This window comes from Mixophyes fleayi, chromosome 7, assembly GCF_038048845.1.
Source record: "Mixophyes fleayi isolate aMixFle1 chromosome 7, aMixFle1.hap1, whole genome shotgun sequence".
NCBI classification, from domain to species: domain Eukaryota; kingdom Metazoa; phylum Chordata; class Amphibia; order Anura; family Limnodynastidae; genus Mixophyes; species Mixophyes fleayi.
Genome location: NC_134408.1, coordinates 146194762 through 146213656, shown reverse-complemented (window position 1 = coordinate 146213656; position 18895 = coordinate 146194762). Strand labels below are relative to the sequence as shown.

The 18895-nt window shown below is 41.5% G+C and overlaps 1 protein-coding gene across 5 annotated transcripts in view; it reads left to right on the top strand.

Annotated features, from left to right (window-relative positions):
- Positions 1-16194, top strand: part of PLCD4 (phospholipase C delta 4) — a 41851-nt gene extending 25657 nt beyond the window's left edge. For 4 of the 5 annotated variants that reach the window (XM_075181041.1, XM_075181043.1, XM_075181040.1 and 1 more), the window contains exons 9-18: positions 2426-2627; positions 3180-3324; positions 6617-6769; positions 7301-7465; positions 9070-9226; positions 10993-11109; positions 11358-11536; positions 12376-12511; positions 14487-14636; positions 15446-16194. In XM_075181041.1, coding sequence (XP_075037142.1) covers positions 2426-2627; positions 3180-3324; positions 6617-6769; positions 7301-7465; positions 9070-9226; positions 10993-11109; positions 11358-11536; positions 12376-12511; positions 14487-14636; positions 15446-15552 — 1511 coding nt within the window. In that variant the 3' untranslated portion in view covers positions 15553-16194. Of the gene's footprint in view, positions 1-2425; positions 2628-3179; positions 3325-6616; positions 6770-7300; positions 7466-9069; positions 9227-10992; positions 11110-11357; positions 11537-12375; positions 12512-14486; positions 14637-15445 lie in introns of those variants that run through there. The other variant, XM_075181044.1, reaches the window with a different exon arrangement.
- The last annotated feature ends 2701 nt before the right edge of the window (positions 16195-18895 follow it).

Here is an 18895-nt window from a genome sequence, read left to right as displayed (position 1 = left end):
GAGTAAAAATATATTTGTCACATACCGGTGTGTGATATACCCTATGAAGGAAATAAGTGTTTTCTGGAATTTAATGCAAGATTATTATTATTACCATTTATATATATAGCACCACTAATTCCGCAGCGCTGTACAGAGAACTCACTGACATCAGTTCCTGCCCCATTGGAGCTTACAGTTTAAATTCCCTAACACACACACAGGTCAATTTGATAGCAGCCAGTTAACCTACCAGTATGTTTTTTGGAGTGTGGGAGGAAACCAGAGCACCCAGAGGAAACCCACACAAACACGGGGAGAACATAGAAACTCCTCACAGATAAGGCCATGGTCGGGGATCTAACTCATGACCCCAGTGCTGTAAGGCAGAACCGCTAACCACTTAGCCACTGTGCTGCCCATGCATTTCAATAGGCTTTCTACATATAACATACACTCTGTAAGCCCATTGAAATGTATGGGCCATTGCAATTAATGGGAAAAACTGGGATATTTGTTTTTAAAACAAATCCTCAGTTTCAAATGTGGCATCTCGAAGGCTCTTAAGTATCCAAACTCAATCCTCATCAACAATGGAGCCAGATCGATCTCCCATTTAGATTTAAGGGGGAGCAGACCATCAGGGGCAAGTTTAGAATTAAGTTCTGAGTAAAACGTGGAAATTACTCATCTCCGACCTAAGCTGAATAGAAGTTGTTTAATAGAGGATACGCAGATTTGCGGAGGACAGTGTCTAAATTGGAAACTAATAGCATGCCGCATCTGCAAATAGCAGACCACGTTCTATACCAAATTGTAATTGCAGCTGGGTAAAAAGGCTTAAGTACTCCATTCCGAGATCTATGACCTAGAGCCGTTATACTGTAACGCTGACAAATGTCACCTATACCAAAGGGGAGTATCTGGATCGTACCCCTCCACCCAGGATACACCGCTATTGCTTGCTGGATAATACGGAGCACACCCCGCCCTCTTCTGCCTAACATAATTTTCTGAAGTGGTGTTGCTGAGAGACCCCATCTGCTCAGCAAGAAACTCCACAAGAGCGCAGTCTCTCGGGGCTCTCGTCCACTCCAATAAGTGGGGCAATTGTGTCGCCATATAACATAGCTGAAGGTTAGGAAGGGCCAAGCCACCAGATGACATAGATCTGCTAAGGGTACTTAATTCTGGGCCTCCTTGCCCTCCGAAGAATGGAGGAGATATTTCTATTGATGGAGAGAAATTCTCTATTGGGAAGAGGTACAGGAGAATGTGACATAACATTTAAAGGTATTAATATTTCCCAACAAAGTAAGAGGCAATTTCCCCCCAAGACTTGTGAATTCAAATTGAAATAATCCATAATAGGATCCACATTAAGTGAAATGAATTCTGACGGAAGAGAGGAAATCCAGATATTGAAGGCGCAATGTCCATTGCAGGGAGTGACGCGAAGTCACACCAACAGGGACGGCGCCGTGAATAGAAAAATACTGGACTTATCCCAATTTATTCTGAGACAAGAAAATCGACAAAGGTGCACACTGCCTCCAAGAGGGTGTAAAGTGAGTGATCAGCATCCTCCGGAAACAATGACGTCATCTGCGTAGAGGGCATGGAGGCCATTAATACCAGGATGCTTATGAATAAGACACGCCAGTGGTTCTATGGCCAGAACAAATATAGCGGGAGACAGTGGACACCCCTGACGGATGCCCCTAACCAAACAGAGCTGTAGTATAGCCATTGTCGCACTCTCACCACCGGAGCAGAGTATAACAATTTAATACACTTAACAAAAATGTCCCCAAGGCCAAACTGAGCCAACGCCTCCCATGGCTAGATCCATTCAACCGAGTCAAAGGCCGGGGCAGCATCAAAAGGCGGCACCACTGCCCCCGGCTCAGCCAAGTGGAACCTCTGGAGATGGGTAAACAGGTGACGCATTTTGGTCATTGTAGAATTACCCGGCATGCACCCTGTCTAGTCTGGGTGCACCAAGATCAGTGACGGAGTTAAGCCGAATGGCAAAAATTTGGCCTAACATTTTCACATCCAATGCCAAGTTGATTTACGTGTTTAATGTCATAATATATATATATTTTTATTAAACCAACTATATTTTATTTAGAGTTGTTTATTTATTTTATAATATCAATTTATTTGTATGCATTCTGATGTGACCTTATATTGAATAGGTGTATACTAGTCTTTATGTTAACATGCGACAAGTACTGTGTAGACAGAGCGTACTACTTATAACCAGATTCAGATGGAAACGCATCTTGTGATCCGCTTGGTTTTGGCTATGGTCGAGACTATGCTCAATTTCCGTCTTCTTTTATTTTTTAAACCGCAACTTGTGTGCTAGTTACGTTCAGATTTGAATAAGGCTCATTATGTCTAAGTTGTTAATATGAATATGAACTTATCTGACTTCTAGCGCAGAAGCTTCACGCGCTGAGTATTGACGGCTTCCTGACATATTTGTGCTCCCTGGAGGGGTCCATCTTCAACGTGAACCACGAACCGCTCTACCAGGATATGACTCAGCCCCTGTGCCACTATTTCATCTCCTCCTCCCACAACACCTACCTGATGGAGGACCAGCTGCGAGGGCAGAGCAGCGTGGAGGGGTACATCAGGTGAGTGGCGTGTTACATGATATCTGTCAGTGCTGCACGTGTGTGGTTCCGCCATACATGTGTGTGATACACGCAACACCAACACTGAGCGAGGGCTGTCAGTCACAATATCAGGGGATAAAAACTCTCAGCTTGATACATTTACCCCCTGATCTAATGTTACCTGCCACTTAGATGTATTCAGGGCCAGGTCTTGGCAAAATTTGGCCCTGATCAGAAACCACTTTCTACCTGGTGAATACTGGAGCTGCCCACTATACAGACTCAATAGTGGCCCGGATAACCCTTCTTTTTAGATTTTTGTTAAGTCCACCCTAACCCCCTCTGCTGTTGGAGAGGAGTTGTGTTGTATTTAGGCACGTAGTGTAATTTACTATGAATGTTAAAGATAATAATGACTGTAGATGATGAATGTAGAGAAGGAAGTGTGACTTAGATACCATCTATCGTCTCTCTTATAAGCCTAAGAAGACTATTTTGCTTGGCTGCCTAGTAGAAGGTTTAAGGTAAGAGGTTCTGGTTGACCTTATTGTTACATTGTGACTGATACAGGGCACTAAGGAGAGGATGCCGCTGCGTAGAGGTGGACACCTGGGATGGCCCCAATGGAGAACCGATTGTGTATCACGGCCACACGTTCACCTCCAAAATCTTCTTCCGAGATGTTGTGTCAGCCATCAACAAGTATGCATTCAGGGTGTGTAACTTATAAAGAACAGACATTTTCTAATTCTCGGGGAGGTGGGGATAAAGCTAGATATCGGGATCATTAGATCATTGTGGAAGTTAGAGAGACAATACCAGTTATATTGTAATGCTGAGTGTGACATCATTTGTGCTACTTTGCGATCACTAGGACATGCTTTAAAATATAAAGGTTTGTGTATCAGGACAGAAAAGTGATCTGTAAAGTAAATATTTAGGTATAAGCATCATTTCTGGGTTTAGACATTGTGCAATATATAAATTTATAACCCCCTGTCACTGTGTGTAGTGTGGGGTGCAAAGGGTACACAGTGCACCTCCTTCTCAAGCCCTGGCTAGCTGATGGGCATGGGTGTAAATGATCCGGGGGTCCCTGCACATGCAGGTGTTTCTTTGTAGTTAGTGGGACACAGGGGATGTCACTTTGTGATGCAGTGCAATAAAGGGCGCCAGACCATCGCTATCACAAACTGAACTCTTTATTTACACTCCTCTTCCTCCAGCACGATAATCATAATGGCTGCAGCAATAAAGAAATATATATACAGCTCCTCACTCTCTCCAGCACAGTTCTTAATGAGCAATACGAATATGGTTGCAAATATCTTATTACTCCTCCTGCACAGTTCTTAATGTTATCCAGATGTTATATAACATAAATCACATGCCTTGCAGATCACCCTCCTCTGCAGGGCACTCACATGGATGCTTACAGGCAGGCAGCTTCTCCTCCATGCAGCTCTGACACACGCTGTGTAACTCTCAACTGCAGCTCACCCCTCCTCTGCGGGGATGATGTCTCCTCTGGGCTCTCTGAGCCTCAGGCTCTGACAATACAGCTACCATGCCTCTTGTAGCAACCCTCACTCCAGGGTCTCTTCCATGCAAATGTCCCCCTGTCTGTTGGGTTCTCTATAGTGACATGGAGTTCTCCCCCTCATCCAGGGCACACATTTCTTGCCCTGGCGCAGTCACCGCGCTCAGACTCCCAGGCAATGGTGGAGGATCCTGGAGCTTCCACCCCACTCTCCCAGGTCCCCAGCTACATCTCTCCTCTTCTGTGTGTCCTCTCTCTCTCTCTTTTCCCCTTTGTCACTTAGGGGCATATTCAATTGTCCGCGGGATTGCCGAAAATCCCGCGGTCCGCGCAGGATTACCGTAAAAACTTTAATACGGTAATTTACTCGCTGGACTTCAGCTCGCAGCTGAGGGAGCTGCGAGCTGAAATCCAGCGAGAGATTACCGTATTAACGGTATTAGTTTTTCCGCGCTCTAACCCGCGGACAATTGAATACCCCCTTAGTCTCACAGGCTGTGCTGGGTTATCAACATGGTAACCAGTTTATGTAACTTTTCATAAACTTCTAGCTTACCCTCTAGGTGACCCCTCCTGTATTTACTGAGGTGCAGGGTTTACTAAAACGCCACTAGGGGGGCGTTACAAATTAACAATACGTTTACTCATTTATATATCTGTTTGTGGCGTATTGTCCTGCTGGTGAACAGAGTGTGAGCAGAACTCCAATTAGGGATCTATTGATCACGATTAGGAGCGCATCATCCTTACTCACCTTGATCCCATGAGTATATATTGTACGTTCCTCTACATCGATAGATCTCTATGTTGAGCTACGTCCGTGAACACAGCACAGGAAGGGGCTTTTTGCCGTAGTCAATGTACAATAAGAGCCTACCAAACTCAAGCGCACGCAGCCGCGTCTGTATACAGTTCTGGCCATCTCACAGTTACTTGTTTTTCTGCCGTATATCTTGCTCCAGCCACAGGACTAGTCTAAGTCCTGATCAGTAGTGATGATAGTCTCGTATGCATGCTATAACGTGTCTGCAATCAGGAGTAACTGTAAAAGTGTATTTTATGCTCAGTAGACATTAACAATATCCAAATAAATGTATTTCATGGGTGGGGTGGGGGCAAACAAATTTTTTACATTTTTTTTCATTAATGCCTTTATTACTAACAGGTGACATTTATTGAGTAACTTTTTTGTCCTGTGCGTTCTGTTGCAAATTTATGATCCACATTGGACGTATCCTGCAGTGTATTGTAGAGCACAGCAGACCTGACCCAGAATTCAACAGTGCACGTATCTAGAGATCCGGGCATTGATGAATTCAGGAGTGTGCAAAGCCTACATACGGGTGTATAATACAAAACGCGCGTTGCGCTCAGTCTGCGTGCCCTGATGAATCAGCAGCAGAACGATACAGCGAGCCTGGACACATAACCATGAGTACAGTCCCTACAGACCTGCCTCACCCCCAGCTGCCTTACCTTATATATCTAACAGGATCTGAGTATATGTCCTTATCGCACTCACTGACAACACACTCACGAAAGTACAGTGATGAGTGTGAGAAAAATCTGCCATATAATAATAGAAAAACATAATAATCTAAGTGAAAATGTAATGTTTTTATGAAGTTGTCCTTTTACATAGCACTGACAGTATACACTATACATTGCTTGGTGACAGTATACATTATACATTATCCGGTGACAGTATACACTGCACATTACCAGGTGACAGTATACACTATACGTTGTCCGGTGACAGTATACACTGTACATTATCCACTGACAGTATACACTATACATTGTCCGGTGACAGTATACACTGAACATTATCTGCTGACAGTATACACTATACGTTGTCCGGTGACAGTATACACTGTACATTATCCGCTGACAGTATACACTATACATTTTCCGGTGACAGTATACACTGTACATTATCTGCTGACAGTATACACTATACGTTGTCCGGTGACAGTATACACTTTACGTTGTCCGGTGACAGTATACACTGTACATTATCCGCTGACAGTATACACTATACGTTGCTCAGGTGACAGTATACACTATGCATTGTCTGGTCTGTTCCGAGTTTAATGACCATTTCTTCGGGTGTCCCCAGTGATGATGTGAGATCTAGCTGCTGAGGGCATACTATCAGACCTCCTGGCTTCAGACTCTGTGTACAGCTGAGTAGCTGATCTTAGAGATGACGGGAATGAAGCCAGACTTCCCTGTCCCAGACACAGAGCCTCCGTCACTTATCTTACAACCCGCTGCTCAGACTGGGGAAAGCTAATCCGTCCTCCCGATAAATATTACATTGGCTCCTTAAAAGTGAAATACAGTAAATGAACAGGTGGTGAAAACCAATCTAAGGTGACAGAAGATTCCTGTAGCAGTTACACAAGTGTTATACGATATGGCCGGTCTGCTCTGGCACTCAGGGGTTTTGGTGCTGGGTCTGCAGGTATCACAGTATCCGGTCATTCTGTCTTTGGAGAACCATTGCAGCGTGGAGCAGCAGGACACAATGGCTCAACACCTGAAAAGCATTCTGGGAGAGCAGCTCGTGACCAGCACCCTGGATGGGCGGATCCCTGTCTGTTTACCCTCCCCTGAGGTACTTGCACTTATTGATGGGGCGGGGCTTATTTTGACCCGATTGTGTGCTGCTAAATGTGGAGAGGTATGTTGTTTACATTTTGTAAATGACCTCTGGACTAGGCAGCCATTTTGTAGGGCTAACCAATATTCATGGGGTCTATGAATCTTCTATGAGGTAATCATGTCTCACAAAGTACTTCCGTGGTGAGATGATAGACTTGCATTTTCATGCCAATTGGCTCAGCCCACAAAATGCTTGCTTTAGCTTTTAAAAAAATGATGGCCTGTGATATTTGGAAACATTTCTGAAAACTTGGGCACATAACAACCAATCAGATTCTAGCTATCATTTTTACAGTGCAGTTTAGTAAATGAAAGCAGAACTCTGATTGGTTGCTGTGAACAACGTCCCGTTTTTTTCTTCGCTCTAGCCATCATAAATGTCCCCCAATGTAACTCTGACATAAAAGTAAAAGACGGATAATATCAATAACTGGACAATCTCTATGTATTACTCTAACATACACTTGTCATTTGTTATCACCAGGATCTGCGTGGGAAAATCCTTTTAAAAGGGAAGAAGATTGGGAGATTGGAGGATTGTTTAGATGAACGCCCCGAAGATTCCTATCTGGGAGAGATTTCGGAGGAGGATGACAACGGTGAGATGGATGAGGAGAACATACGGAATGAAGATAAAAAAAATTCAAAGGTAGGTTTTATGCCAAACTTGTCAGCTTTGAGATACAAGGGTCAAGTGTAGGAAGTGGGGGGGGGGGGGGGCATAGTGCTGCAAATAAAGTTATTTTGGCCCCACCTCCTGTGGGGAAACGTCTCGTTTGCATCATAGCACTGCAGGGATAGGAGCCAAAATGATCCAACTCACGGCGAATTGAGTCATTGAGGCTCCTGTTCCGCCCACTTCCCTAGGAAATGGGCGTGGTCCTGTAGGTAGACCTACCGGATGCCTCGTATAAAAAAAACAAAAAGCAAAATAACATTAATTCTTTATTTATTATTCAATTAAAATGAATAAATCATTTTTTCAGGATCCCTGTTTCATAACACCAGTGAAATATTTTTGTGATAAAGTGAAACTTTCTGAAAAGGAAAAGTAGAGGTGTTGCCCATAGCAACGAATCACATTCTAGCTATCATTTATCTAGTACATTCTAGAACATGATTGCTAGAATCTGATTGGTTGCTATGGGCAACCTCCACTTTTCCTTTATAGAAGGTTTGATAAATCTCTCCCTTTTGAGACATATAAGATAGATTCGCACAACTCGGTGTAAAGTGTCTCACTGTATTTAAAGACAAGGTGAATGCTTCACAAATCTGCATTACCAGGATGATTATCTAAAATCTAAATACCAGTAAAAACTGAGAACAAGATTTGGAGATATACGTAGACTAAGCCTTATAAATAAGTAAGAACAGACGCCAAATTTTTAACTCGGATTTATTATTATTATTATTATTATATTCACGTTGTCACTTTATCACTAATTTTGCTTTTAACTTTTCGCTGCTGTTATGAAATAGGGATTCTGATAAATGATATATTCATTTTAATGGAATAATAAATAAAAAATTTAAATAAAAAAAAAAACCCAATTCCTACGAGATATACAATGACACCATTTTCTTTCCCTGTATTTTAAATTTAATATTGAGAGTGTAAGGATGCACAACATGGAGCTAAATAAACTGGTCTAGGAATAGATCTATTGAATATATTGAACATATTGTTTCCTATAAAGAATGTCCTAACACCAAGTGCAGTTGGGAACTTTTATTGTGTTGACTTCTTCCCTACCTGGCAGCAGTGAAAGAGGCAATGTGTACCGGCCGTCTTATGTCTTACACGTACTTGCCAACTCTCCCGGAATATCCGGGAGCCTCCCGAAATCCAGGTCGGTCTCCCGTACTCCCGGGAGAGCAGGCAAGGCTCACGCATCCCGCAATTCCCTGGCCAAAATAACTCGATTTGCGGTAAATCACGTCATTTTGGCCCCGCCCCCAGTGACAAAACATCATTTGCATCATGGGGGTGGGGCCAAACTGACACGATTGACCGCCCCCGCCCCTCCCGCCCTCTAGTCACGCCCCTCTCCCGGACTGCACTGACTGAAAGTAGGCAAGTATGGTCTTAGAATGGATGCGCCAGCCAATATGGGCGCAAACAGCGTCCCACCACAAGCCCCTTGTTCTCTTGAGGAAACCCTTTATATACCGCTGCCTGACGCATATAGAGACTCTGTGATGCCGTTTCATCAGTTCTCAGTTACAGTTTTTCTTGGTATTTTTTTTTAGAAGTCCAAAGATCGCCTCTCTCAGGAGCTGTCTGACTGCATTATATACTGTAAGAGCGTCGCCTTTGAGAGCTTCAAGCACTCGAGAGCCCACTACAAGCTATACGAGATGTCTTCCTTCACGGAGTATAAAGCCCGGAAGCTCGTCAGAGAGCCAGGTGAGCCGGCACAGTGACCCAAATATAGGTGACGGAACTTAGCCCCCATCTGTAACTTGCATCCATCATCAATTATTACAGTGACATTTAACCAAAAATATCTTTATATGTTATGAAGAAAGATGAATTATTATACTGCATTTCAATGACTGTGAGAACAGCGCTGATTATTAATCATCCAGAAGTTGCTGACTGACTGTAGCCATATTTCTGTAAAATATAAAACACCTGTGCCGAACTAACAGAGCATTAATACAATATAAAGAATTGAATGTGAAAAAGAACAGAAAAAATGTGTGTATGTGCTGCTTCCATATAGATAGATAGATAGATAGATAGATAGATAGATAGATCATACTTGCCAACTCTCCCTGAATGTCAGGGAGACTCCCTGAAATAGGGGTGATCTCCCTCACTCCCTGAAGAGTCTGGCATTCTCCCTGATGCTGAGCCAGTACAAGACGTGGTTGGCTTCACCATCTGTGGCATGATGACACAGTTCAGAAATTGTGTCCTATGTCCATGTATTGATGCCTATGGAGGTGGCCATTTTCATGGAGACCAAGATTTAATCAAAGACTGACAGGTAAGACAACATGACTTCAGTAATGGAGACAGAAATGTAAAAGACACTTCAGTCTCTAGAGATTAATTAGCTGCTTTTCTTTAACGCATAGTTGCCTACTCTTCATCATTTTGGTGGGACCAAAATTATACAATTTGTCAAACCCCGCCACTACACAACCATCTCCTACGGGAACTCCCTGAAGCCAATGAGGAAAAGTTGGCAAGTATGAGATAGATAGATAAAAAGAAGTCACAATATACTCACTTAAAATCAATAATAATTATATCCATTTCCAAGAAATGTATACACATCAACTGATGTTAAAATCAATTAAGCACCACAGACACTACATACAAATTCAATTGTCCCAGTAAACTTACTGAAATACACAGTGATAACCATATCTGTGTTTGAACATTAATAGGAACATTAATATATATATATATATATGTATATATATATATATATATATATATATATATATATATATATATATACAGATAATAAAGATAATAAACAAAGGAGCAGATTCACTTAATGAAAAATCCGCGGGAGCCACCTAGTTACAGATGTGACGCTGATTTTTGTTCGCACCCCATAGAGGGGCGAACAAATATCTGCGTTACTTTTTACCGTAATATCGTTAAAAAACGCGTCTGGAAACACAGACAATTGAATCTGCCCCAGACTGTCCTCTTAACCGTAATCAAAGCAGAGTTCCTATATTACCTATTAAATTTAGACGTTAAGTGATAAATCTATTAAAACGTCAAAAAAGGAAAGTGGAGGTATTGCCCATAGCAACCAAATCAGATTCTAGATATCATGTTCTAGAATATACTAAATAAATGATAGTTAGAATCTTGATTGGTTGCTATGGGCAACACCTCCACTTTTCCTTTCTAAAAACTATAGTAAATCTACCTCTAAGGCTCCTTTGCAAAAGAACAAAAGTGGAAAACTGCAGGATAAATGTAAGTGTACACCGAGATAGGACGGTGAGGTTTGGGTCACTTAACAACCACAATATTAACTTTAAAACAACATCTACATTGAAAAACTATTTTAACTACATTTTTAATTGTGTTTTATCTTGGAAACCAGCTGTTGACTTGTACAGTTCTGTGTCTATCAATTCATCTATTGATTGTTTTTGCTCTAAATATCTTTTGTTTTATGGTTTCTGTTGTTCTTGTAGGTAACGAGTTTGTCCGGCACAATGCCTGGCAGCTGACGCGGGTCTACCCCACCGGGCTGCGGACGGACTCCTCCAATTACAACCCTAAGGACATGTGGAATGTTGGGTGCCAAATGGGTAAAGTATTATTTAATGTTTCCTTGGCCCTTGGGCACCGTCATGGTATGGGTGGATGTATTCACTGTGGCAGGATTCTACACAGCTGCCCCCTACAGGACAGGGTGAGAATGTCACCAATTAAGGCTCAGATATCACACTACCCTTATTACCCAGTTATTTCAGACAAAAGATTCTACAGGGGCAAATAGAAACTGGGTGCCCTCATACACTAACAAGAATCCCTACTCTGGCTTTTGAATTCTTAGTGGCGCTGAATTTCCAGACAGCGGGCGTAGAGATGGACCTCAATGACGGACTCTTCCAGCAGAACGCCCGCTGTGGTTACGTTCTAAAGCCTCCGTTCATGAGAAACTTAGAAACCAGCTTTAACCCTGACCAGCCGCAAGACACTGATGGTTATTCCCCTGTCAACCTCTCCATACAGGTACAAAGCTTCATATGATGCGGCTGAGGCTGTGTAGACCTGGTCCTACTAGCAGAATTAATTCTGAATTTCAAAAAAAATAGCAATAAATCAAGAAGTCATTGAAATAGCCGCATATTAACGTTTATATAGCGCCAGCAAATTCCGTAGCGCTTTACAATCGGGAACAAACACAGTAATAAGACAATACTGGGTAATGCAGACAGACAGAGAGGTAAGACGGCCCCGCTCGCAAGCTTACAATCTATGGGCATATAGGACCCCTCACTACTGCTGGATCCTAATTAGGAGACTTGACCTATAGGGGAGAAAGCAGAGCGTATTCTGTGACCCCTAGTGGTGCAGCTGTGTAATTACAGGAGCAGCTCTTGGATGTGCTTATGACATTGATCGAGGTGCGTTTAGCAATGGCGCTTTCCAGTAAAAGTGCAAATGGGAGGTGCAAAATGTACCCATTATACACAAAGGGATGAGACTGGGTTTGCGGGTCCTTTGACAAGTCCTTTTGCAGGGAGGTAAAGGCTTTGTACCTTCCTATAAAATGGAAATAACTCTCACTGATTCACCTCCTCCATTATGCCAACTCATTAAAATAATCTTGACCTGTAAAATCCCTTAAATGCAAAACTAGAAACACTTGTGCTCCTAACCCACACTGAGCAAGGTACATCCTTGTCCCAACCAGCTCGTCCCATCAGACTGCGCAAAACTTCACGCTCCAGGTGCACCCAGTAATGGGTGAATTTGCACAAAACTAGGACCGTGACAAAAAGAGCATTTGCGATGTTGTTCCCTAAATGGCTTTATTTGTATGACTGACATTGTATAATTGTGTGTAGGTGATCAGCGCCCAGCAATTGCCTAAAGTTGAAAACAGTAAAGAGGGCTCTATCGTAGATCCCCTGGTACGGGTGGAAATCTTTGGGGTTCCTATCGACCAATCAAAGCAGGAGACCAGGTACATAGAGAACAATGGTAAGTTATGTGCAATCACCCTGTCCTCTATTGTTCAGAGATTAATCACAACAACAACAGCAGACAAGTAATATAGTTTATTATAGAGTTGTTAAAGATAAAATCTTAAAGATACTTATAAATTGTAAATGAACAAAATACTGACTTTGAGACATATGAACATAACTCCTTACAGTATTCTGGAAATCAAAGTTTAATGAACACATGAACGGAGCTAAATATTGATGTGATAAAAATGTAAAGAGTTTTAGGGGTACATCGGGCCCAGATGTAGAGAATGAGATGGTTGTAATAGAAGTTTGAACCGACCTACAGAGACCGATAAGAGGTCTTCTGTGTCTTATCAGCGATGGCCATCTTCTGTGTCCATTAGGATGATTATAGAGATGCATTTTTCCAAATGCTGAGTGCTGGGGACAACAGGGCAGAAGAAGGCTGGGGGAGAATCTCACAGGGTCACGGCTGACGGGCAAGTTAACAGCTCCACACTGTATTTGTAACCTTTTTAGGATCTCCCAAGCCTGCGGCTATAAGGAATTACGTGTCACCCTTTGGATAGCGGTGGGAGACCGTGCCCTGGATATCTGGTTTATTTGCATTTGTTGCTGTCACGGAATGTTGTAAACAACTGTTTGAATAATAAAGCCGCAGGGTCTCCTTTCCCCCCATACGGTTGTATTTTATTTATTCCCATGGGGATGGAGAGGGACATTACTGTATGTAACTTAGACTGCGAGCTGAAGGCACAGACTCCCGGATGGACGGACTGTAGGCAGAGAAAGGAGCAGATACAGAGATAAATCTAATGTCAGTAGAGTGATGTGACCGGGGTGTAAGTACAGACAAATACTGACAACAGATATCTCTGAGGCTGTTACACTACAAATATCAGATGTTTAGAGATTAGATGGATGTTACAACAAGGGGCAGACTGGTAAATGTCTTTGTAAGTTGTAAAACAGAATTAACGTTTATCTGGTAGAGGATATAAAGTCAGTAAACCTCACAAGATAAGACACAAAGGGGCATATTCAATTCCGATCTCGATCCGCGGGATCGCGACGGAATGGGCCGCGAACCTATTCCGCGGTACCGCAATAACGTGGATTTTCGTACGCAGCCCTATCCGCGTTATTGCGGTACCGTATTACAGGCAGTAGTGCGCATTTTCCGCAGTAACGCGCGTTACCGCGGATCGGGATCGGAATTGAATATGCCCCAAAGGGTGAAATACAGAGCTCAATATAGCAACAAAAATGGGGATCACCAGGGAATCTATGTGATTATCAAACATTAAGTTAGGCATTAAAAGTAGAATCGTGGCATTTTGGGCCTAATTCTGCCCACTTCACCAGGAGACTGCCATACACTCGCGGGAGACCTACCTGGAATCCAGGAGTCTCCCGGACATTCTGGGAGAGTTGGCAAGTATGGTTTAGGGGCTGACTGCCAAAATTTAGCCCTGGTGGTGAGACTCAGCTCAGCAGCCTATTGGGAACATTTTGCCCCCCCCCCCCCCCCACCCCACCCCACCCCACCCCCAAGAAGGGAGATTCTGCTGAATCACGTCATTAAACCCCATTCTGTACAATCGACTTGAGACCTAGTACAGCGGGGGGCAGGGCCAGGATGAACCGATTCGCTGTCAATCGCGTCATTAAGCTCCACCCGCATCACTAGAAGGGGTTGCTCTCCTGGGTGTCCAGAAGGCCTAGAGATTTTGGAATCTCCTGGACATTCCGGGAGACAACTATATTTGTACCTTTGAGAACATTCGGTTGTGGAGTAGTTCAGTGATGTCACTGGGACCTAGCGAATCGATTGGCTGCAAAGCTCATACATATTGCACCTGCTCCGAAAATAGCTGCCTTCACTATAGGCGAGAGGTGCACTTGCAGAAATATGTTTCTCAATTTAAATGTTACACCCCAGATGTCAAACTGTACATGAAAAAGGTTTCTCTTTCCATTCCAAGGATTTAATCCTATGTGGTACGAAACGTTGCAATTTAAGATCCACGTTCCGGACCTGGCCCTTGTAAGGTTCGTGGTGGAAGATTACGACAAGACCACAAGGAATGATTTTATAGGACAATACACTCTTCCATTCAGAAGCGTAAAGTCAGGTAAGGGCTTTTTGGTTTTTTTTTACTTGAAGGCTGATGAACAAAAAATAGCATTTTAAAAATTGATATTAAAATAAATAACTAAAAAAATGATACAAAGGGGAAATGCAGGAACTATATATTTGAGGTTCGCAGTATGACGGTAATAATCTCCTGCAGCTATTTAAATTAAATATAAAACTACACATGCTTTCAAAAAAGTGAGTTTGTTGTCTATGCACAGCACAAGAATCCATTCTGTGAGGTGAAGTACATACCTCATGCCTCAGTGAATACATAGTGTACGTAGTGAATTGAATACTTGTGCCTTATGGCTCATTGACATCACTAGTTCATAGAATTATGAATAAATAAATGATAAATAATTCCATTTATATTTTGAACGATAGGAAATTGAAACAGTTAGAGCAGCAATCCCACATAGAATATTTTTTTCCCATTAAGTGCCTTTTAAGCATGCAGATGATTTTCTTAGCTATCCTTCTACAAGTCCTTTTCAAAATCTCTCTGAAGGATTAAAAAAATGTCAGACAGTTACACAAACACAGGCTCACAGTTCTCGGTATGCCACGTGATGGCAGAGGAAGGGACACATTTTGCAGGGCACAGAGCAGACCGAGCTCAGAGTTTTCCAGAGCCTCCCTGTCATGTGACTGTGGTTGCCATGGTAGTTCATGGCCTAGTGCAGAATTTAAAATGATTAATAGAAGTCTGAAGAATCAAACCAAGGAAAAACATAAATTTAGATTCAATGCACTACATCGACCAATAATTAATAATGTGTTTTTGTTGTTGTGTGTTTCACACAGGTTACCGCCATATTCATCTCCTTTCCAAGGACGGTACCAAGATCCCACCGTCTACCGTGTTTGTTTACATCCGAATTACAAATGCTGTTGAGGGCACCCAGGTTTAATGGGCTCGGACCTCTGTCAATGACCTCTATGCACAGCCGCAGTGTCAGTCCTAAAAGCCTGGCTTTATTGCCCCCCAATTGTCTGGCTGTATTTTGCACGTCCATACAAAACACTAATATATATATATATATATATATATATATATATATATATATATATAAATATATATAAATATATTATTTTTTACCTATTTATTGTACAGGTGTATTGTCTGGTGCTATGCTGATTGTTATGTTATGTTGCTGGTTTGCATAGCCAGTGTTACTACTGTAGCTCAAGCCGTGTACAATGCAGCAGTGCTGCCCCCTGCAGCATGAACAGTGTTACTGCACTTGCAATACAAATTCAGCTAATGGAAAGTGTTAAAGAAACTCACCGTAAAGTATTAAAACAGTATTGTAGAGTTCTCCATTTTATAATGGGGTGTTTTTCTGTACCATACAATATGAGGAATTTGTTTGTTTTAGTATGAAGTTCTTCTTTTGCCTAATAATAGATTGTTATTCTCACTAAGTTGCTGTTAGCCTCAAAGGCCAGTCATCTACACACACGACCAAAATATTACTCGGCTTTAGCCATGGGTCAGCAAACCAACTCATTGTAAAAAAAATAAATAAAGTTTGCACATTTTTAAAGTGTAACTGTCTTCTATCTGTATTATACCAACAACATTGGTTTATTGCTCTGTTAGTATTTTGGGTAGTTTAATATAGCCCACAGGGGTGGATGAGGTGGGGGGTGCTGCAAGTGCCTCAGACAGCCCCACCCCAATCACAGACTATTAAATAAGTGAATTTATGACCACTTGTCTCCAAACTATGGGTTTTATTTTACAATATAGGCTGTACAGGGAACATTTGTGTATATCAGACAATTACATATTTGGTATTTGTTTACACATTGTATTTTAAGTATGTGTCAAAATTGCAACATGGCACTTGGTTTAAAAAAATAAAAATAAGGGTGGAATCGCACCTGTACTAGCCCCCATTTAATGTACAAGTTCTAGTTTTTTACTTTTGTATTCTCACCTCTCCAAATCCCTGTGCTTAGTCCTGGAACCTGAAGTGGAGGATCAGCCTGGGACAAAAATGTCTCCGCACATAGTAATCTGCTAAGGAGAAGCAGCAGCATCAAATGTAACCGGACCTGAACAAATGCGGCAAATGAAATGCAACAGGTGGACATAGTTATCTGTACACTTTAAAAAATAAAATTTAGTTTTCCCTAAATGATATTTATAGGTCAAAGCAATTGTTGGAAATCAAGACTCTAGATTAATTATTGGATAATACTTTCAGGTCTGCCTTTCAGCTTGTCACGATCCAGCACTCAGCTGAGCCTGCGTGACAAAGGGTTAATCAAAAACATCCACCTGCTCTGTTCAAAAATGATTAAAGCTCTCCCCGTCTGTCCCGCACACTAACTTTGCCTTATCAATTATGTCACCACCAAGGTGTTTTGTGAAGAGCTGACACTCTTACCCAGGAAGCCTTCGATATTCCCTTTAAACTAATCTGTCACAATATATTTTCATCAGTTACCATAAACCAAATGATCTCCCCTGACCCAGAGTTATCATAAACCAAATGATCTCCACTGTTTCAACTATGAGGCGTTCTAAAACCAAGCTAAATCTGACACGCGAGTTCGTACGAACTTATTCAGTATAAAATCAATATGAAAAAAAAAATCCAGAATTCCTAAGATGAAAAACAATTAACAAAATGACAAACAACGATATAATCCAATAGTTTCTTGTAAAAATTAAAAAGGAATAAACAGAAGATGGTATACTTACAAATGAACAAGTTTGCTACTTGCTCGGAACATCTCAATACGAAATTTACTGTTGCCAACGTAACACCTATAGACACACCAAGGGGTATATTTGAAAAGCAGCAGTTCCAACGAACAGTTGCTTCTCAGCGCTTTGCTGACATTTTTTTTTTTAAGAATGGCAATTTAATTAAAGACAAAGCCTATTGGGTTGGACAGCAAAGTGCTGAGACGCAGTGGTTCATTGGAACTGCTGCTTTTTAAATATACCCCAAAGACTAGATTTACTAAACTGCGGGTTTGAAAAAGGTGGAGATCTTGCCTATAGCAACCAATCAAATTCTAGAATCTGATTGGTTGCTATAGGCAACATCTCCACTTTTTCAAACCCGCAGTTTAGTAAATATACCCAAGTCTTTGTCTCCAATTGTACTATTATAGTGTATTTGTCACACATCACCCTGAAAATAGCAGCCACTTTGGGAGGTAAGCCTATTTTCATGAAGCCAATCCATGACAACACTGAGGAGTCTTGCAGTGGTGGGAGCAATCCTTGCCATAGTAGCACACTATCTTGGGCAATACGTAGAATGAAGACATAGAACAGCCAAGTAAATTGGACAATCCCCACGAGAGTTCCCTTTGTAATGCTATCCTCTATTTGGAAGCATACTAAATGATTTATATGTCTAAAGACTCTGACACACTGTCGTTTAATGGCTGGTTTTAATAGAAGCTGAACTGTATGGAAAAAAGACTATTCCCGGAACTTGAATCACTGAGTACAAAACAATTTACAGAAATGTTTTCTTAAAATAGACATTAAGCCCAGCACTCCTTAATCAATTATTCTTTTTGGGCACCGACTACTAAGCTGCCCATAGCCATGAGCTGTGAGCCAGAGCATTAGATATTAGCAGACTCTTCAAGCAGAATAATAACAGAAAATGGTCTGTCTGCCTCCTAAGCCCCCAGCATTGTGTACTTAACACAGTGACTGATAATCAGTGGGTGAGAAAAATATACATTTGTTTAATATAAGTGAAATATTGGAATATTGTTTATTTATAAACTATATTAATATCGTTTATAAATAAACAATAATAATAATAATAATATTGGTATTGATAATAAAATACATTGAGGGCCGGATTCATTAAATTATGTAAAATGAACGTATTGTGCGTTTTCCTTCTTAAAAACATACATACATCGGACATACGTACATCCGTATACAGCGAGGAGCAGATGGAAAGAAACGTCTGTTGATGAACACGGGTCTAGGTCCGCTCTGCTCTAACAGACACTGCGGGATACGTCCGATACATATGTGGAATATAAAGTCACAAAAGAACGTACAGGAAAAAAAAAACCAAAAAAATATTCAATGATCGTCACCTGTTAATAATATAGTTATTACTAACAAAACATATTAAAAAAAAGTTGCTTTTTATCTCCCCATAAAATACATTTATTAGGATGTTATTAATGTCTACTGTACATAGAATACATTGTTACAGTTGCTCCTGATTACACACACATGTTCTAGCTGTATACACAGCC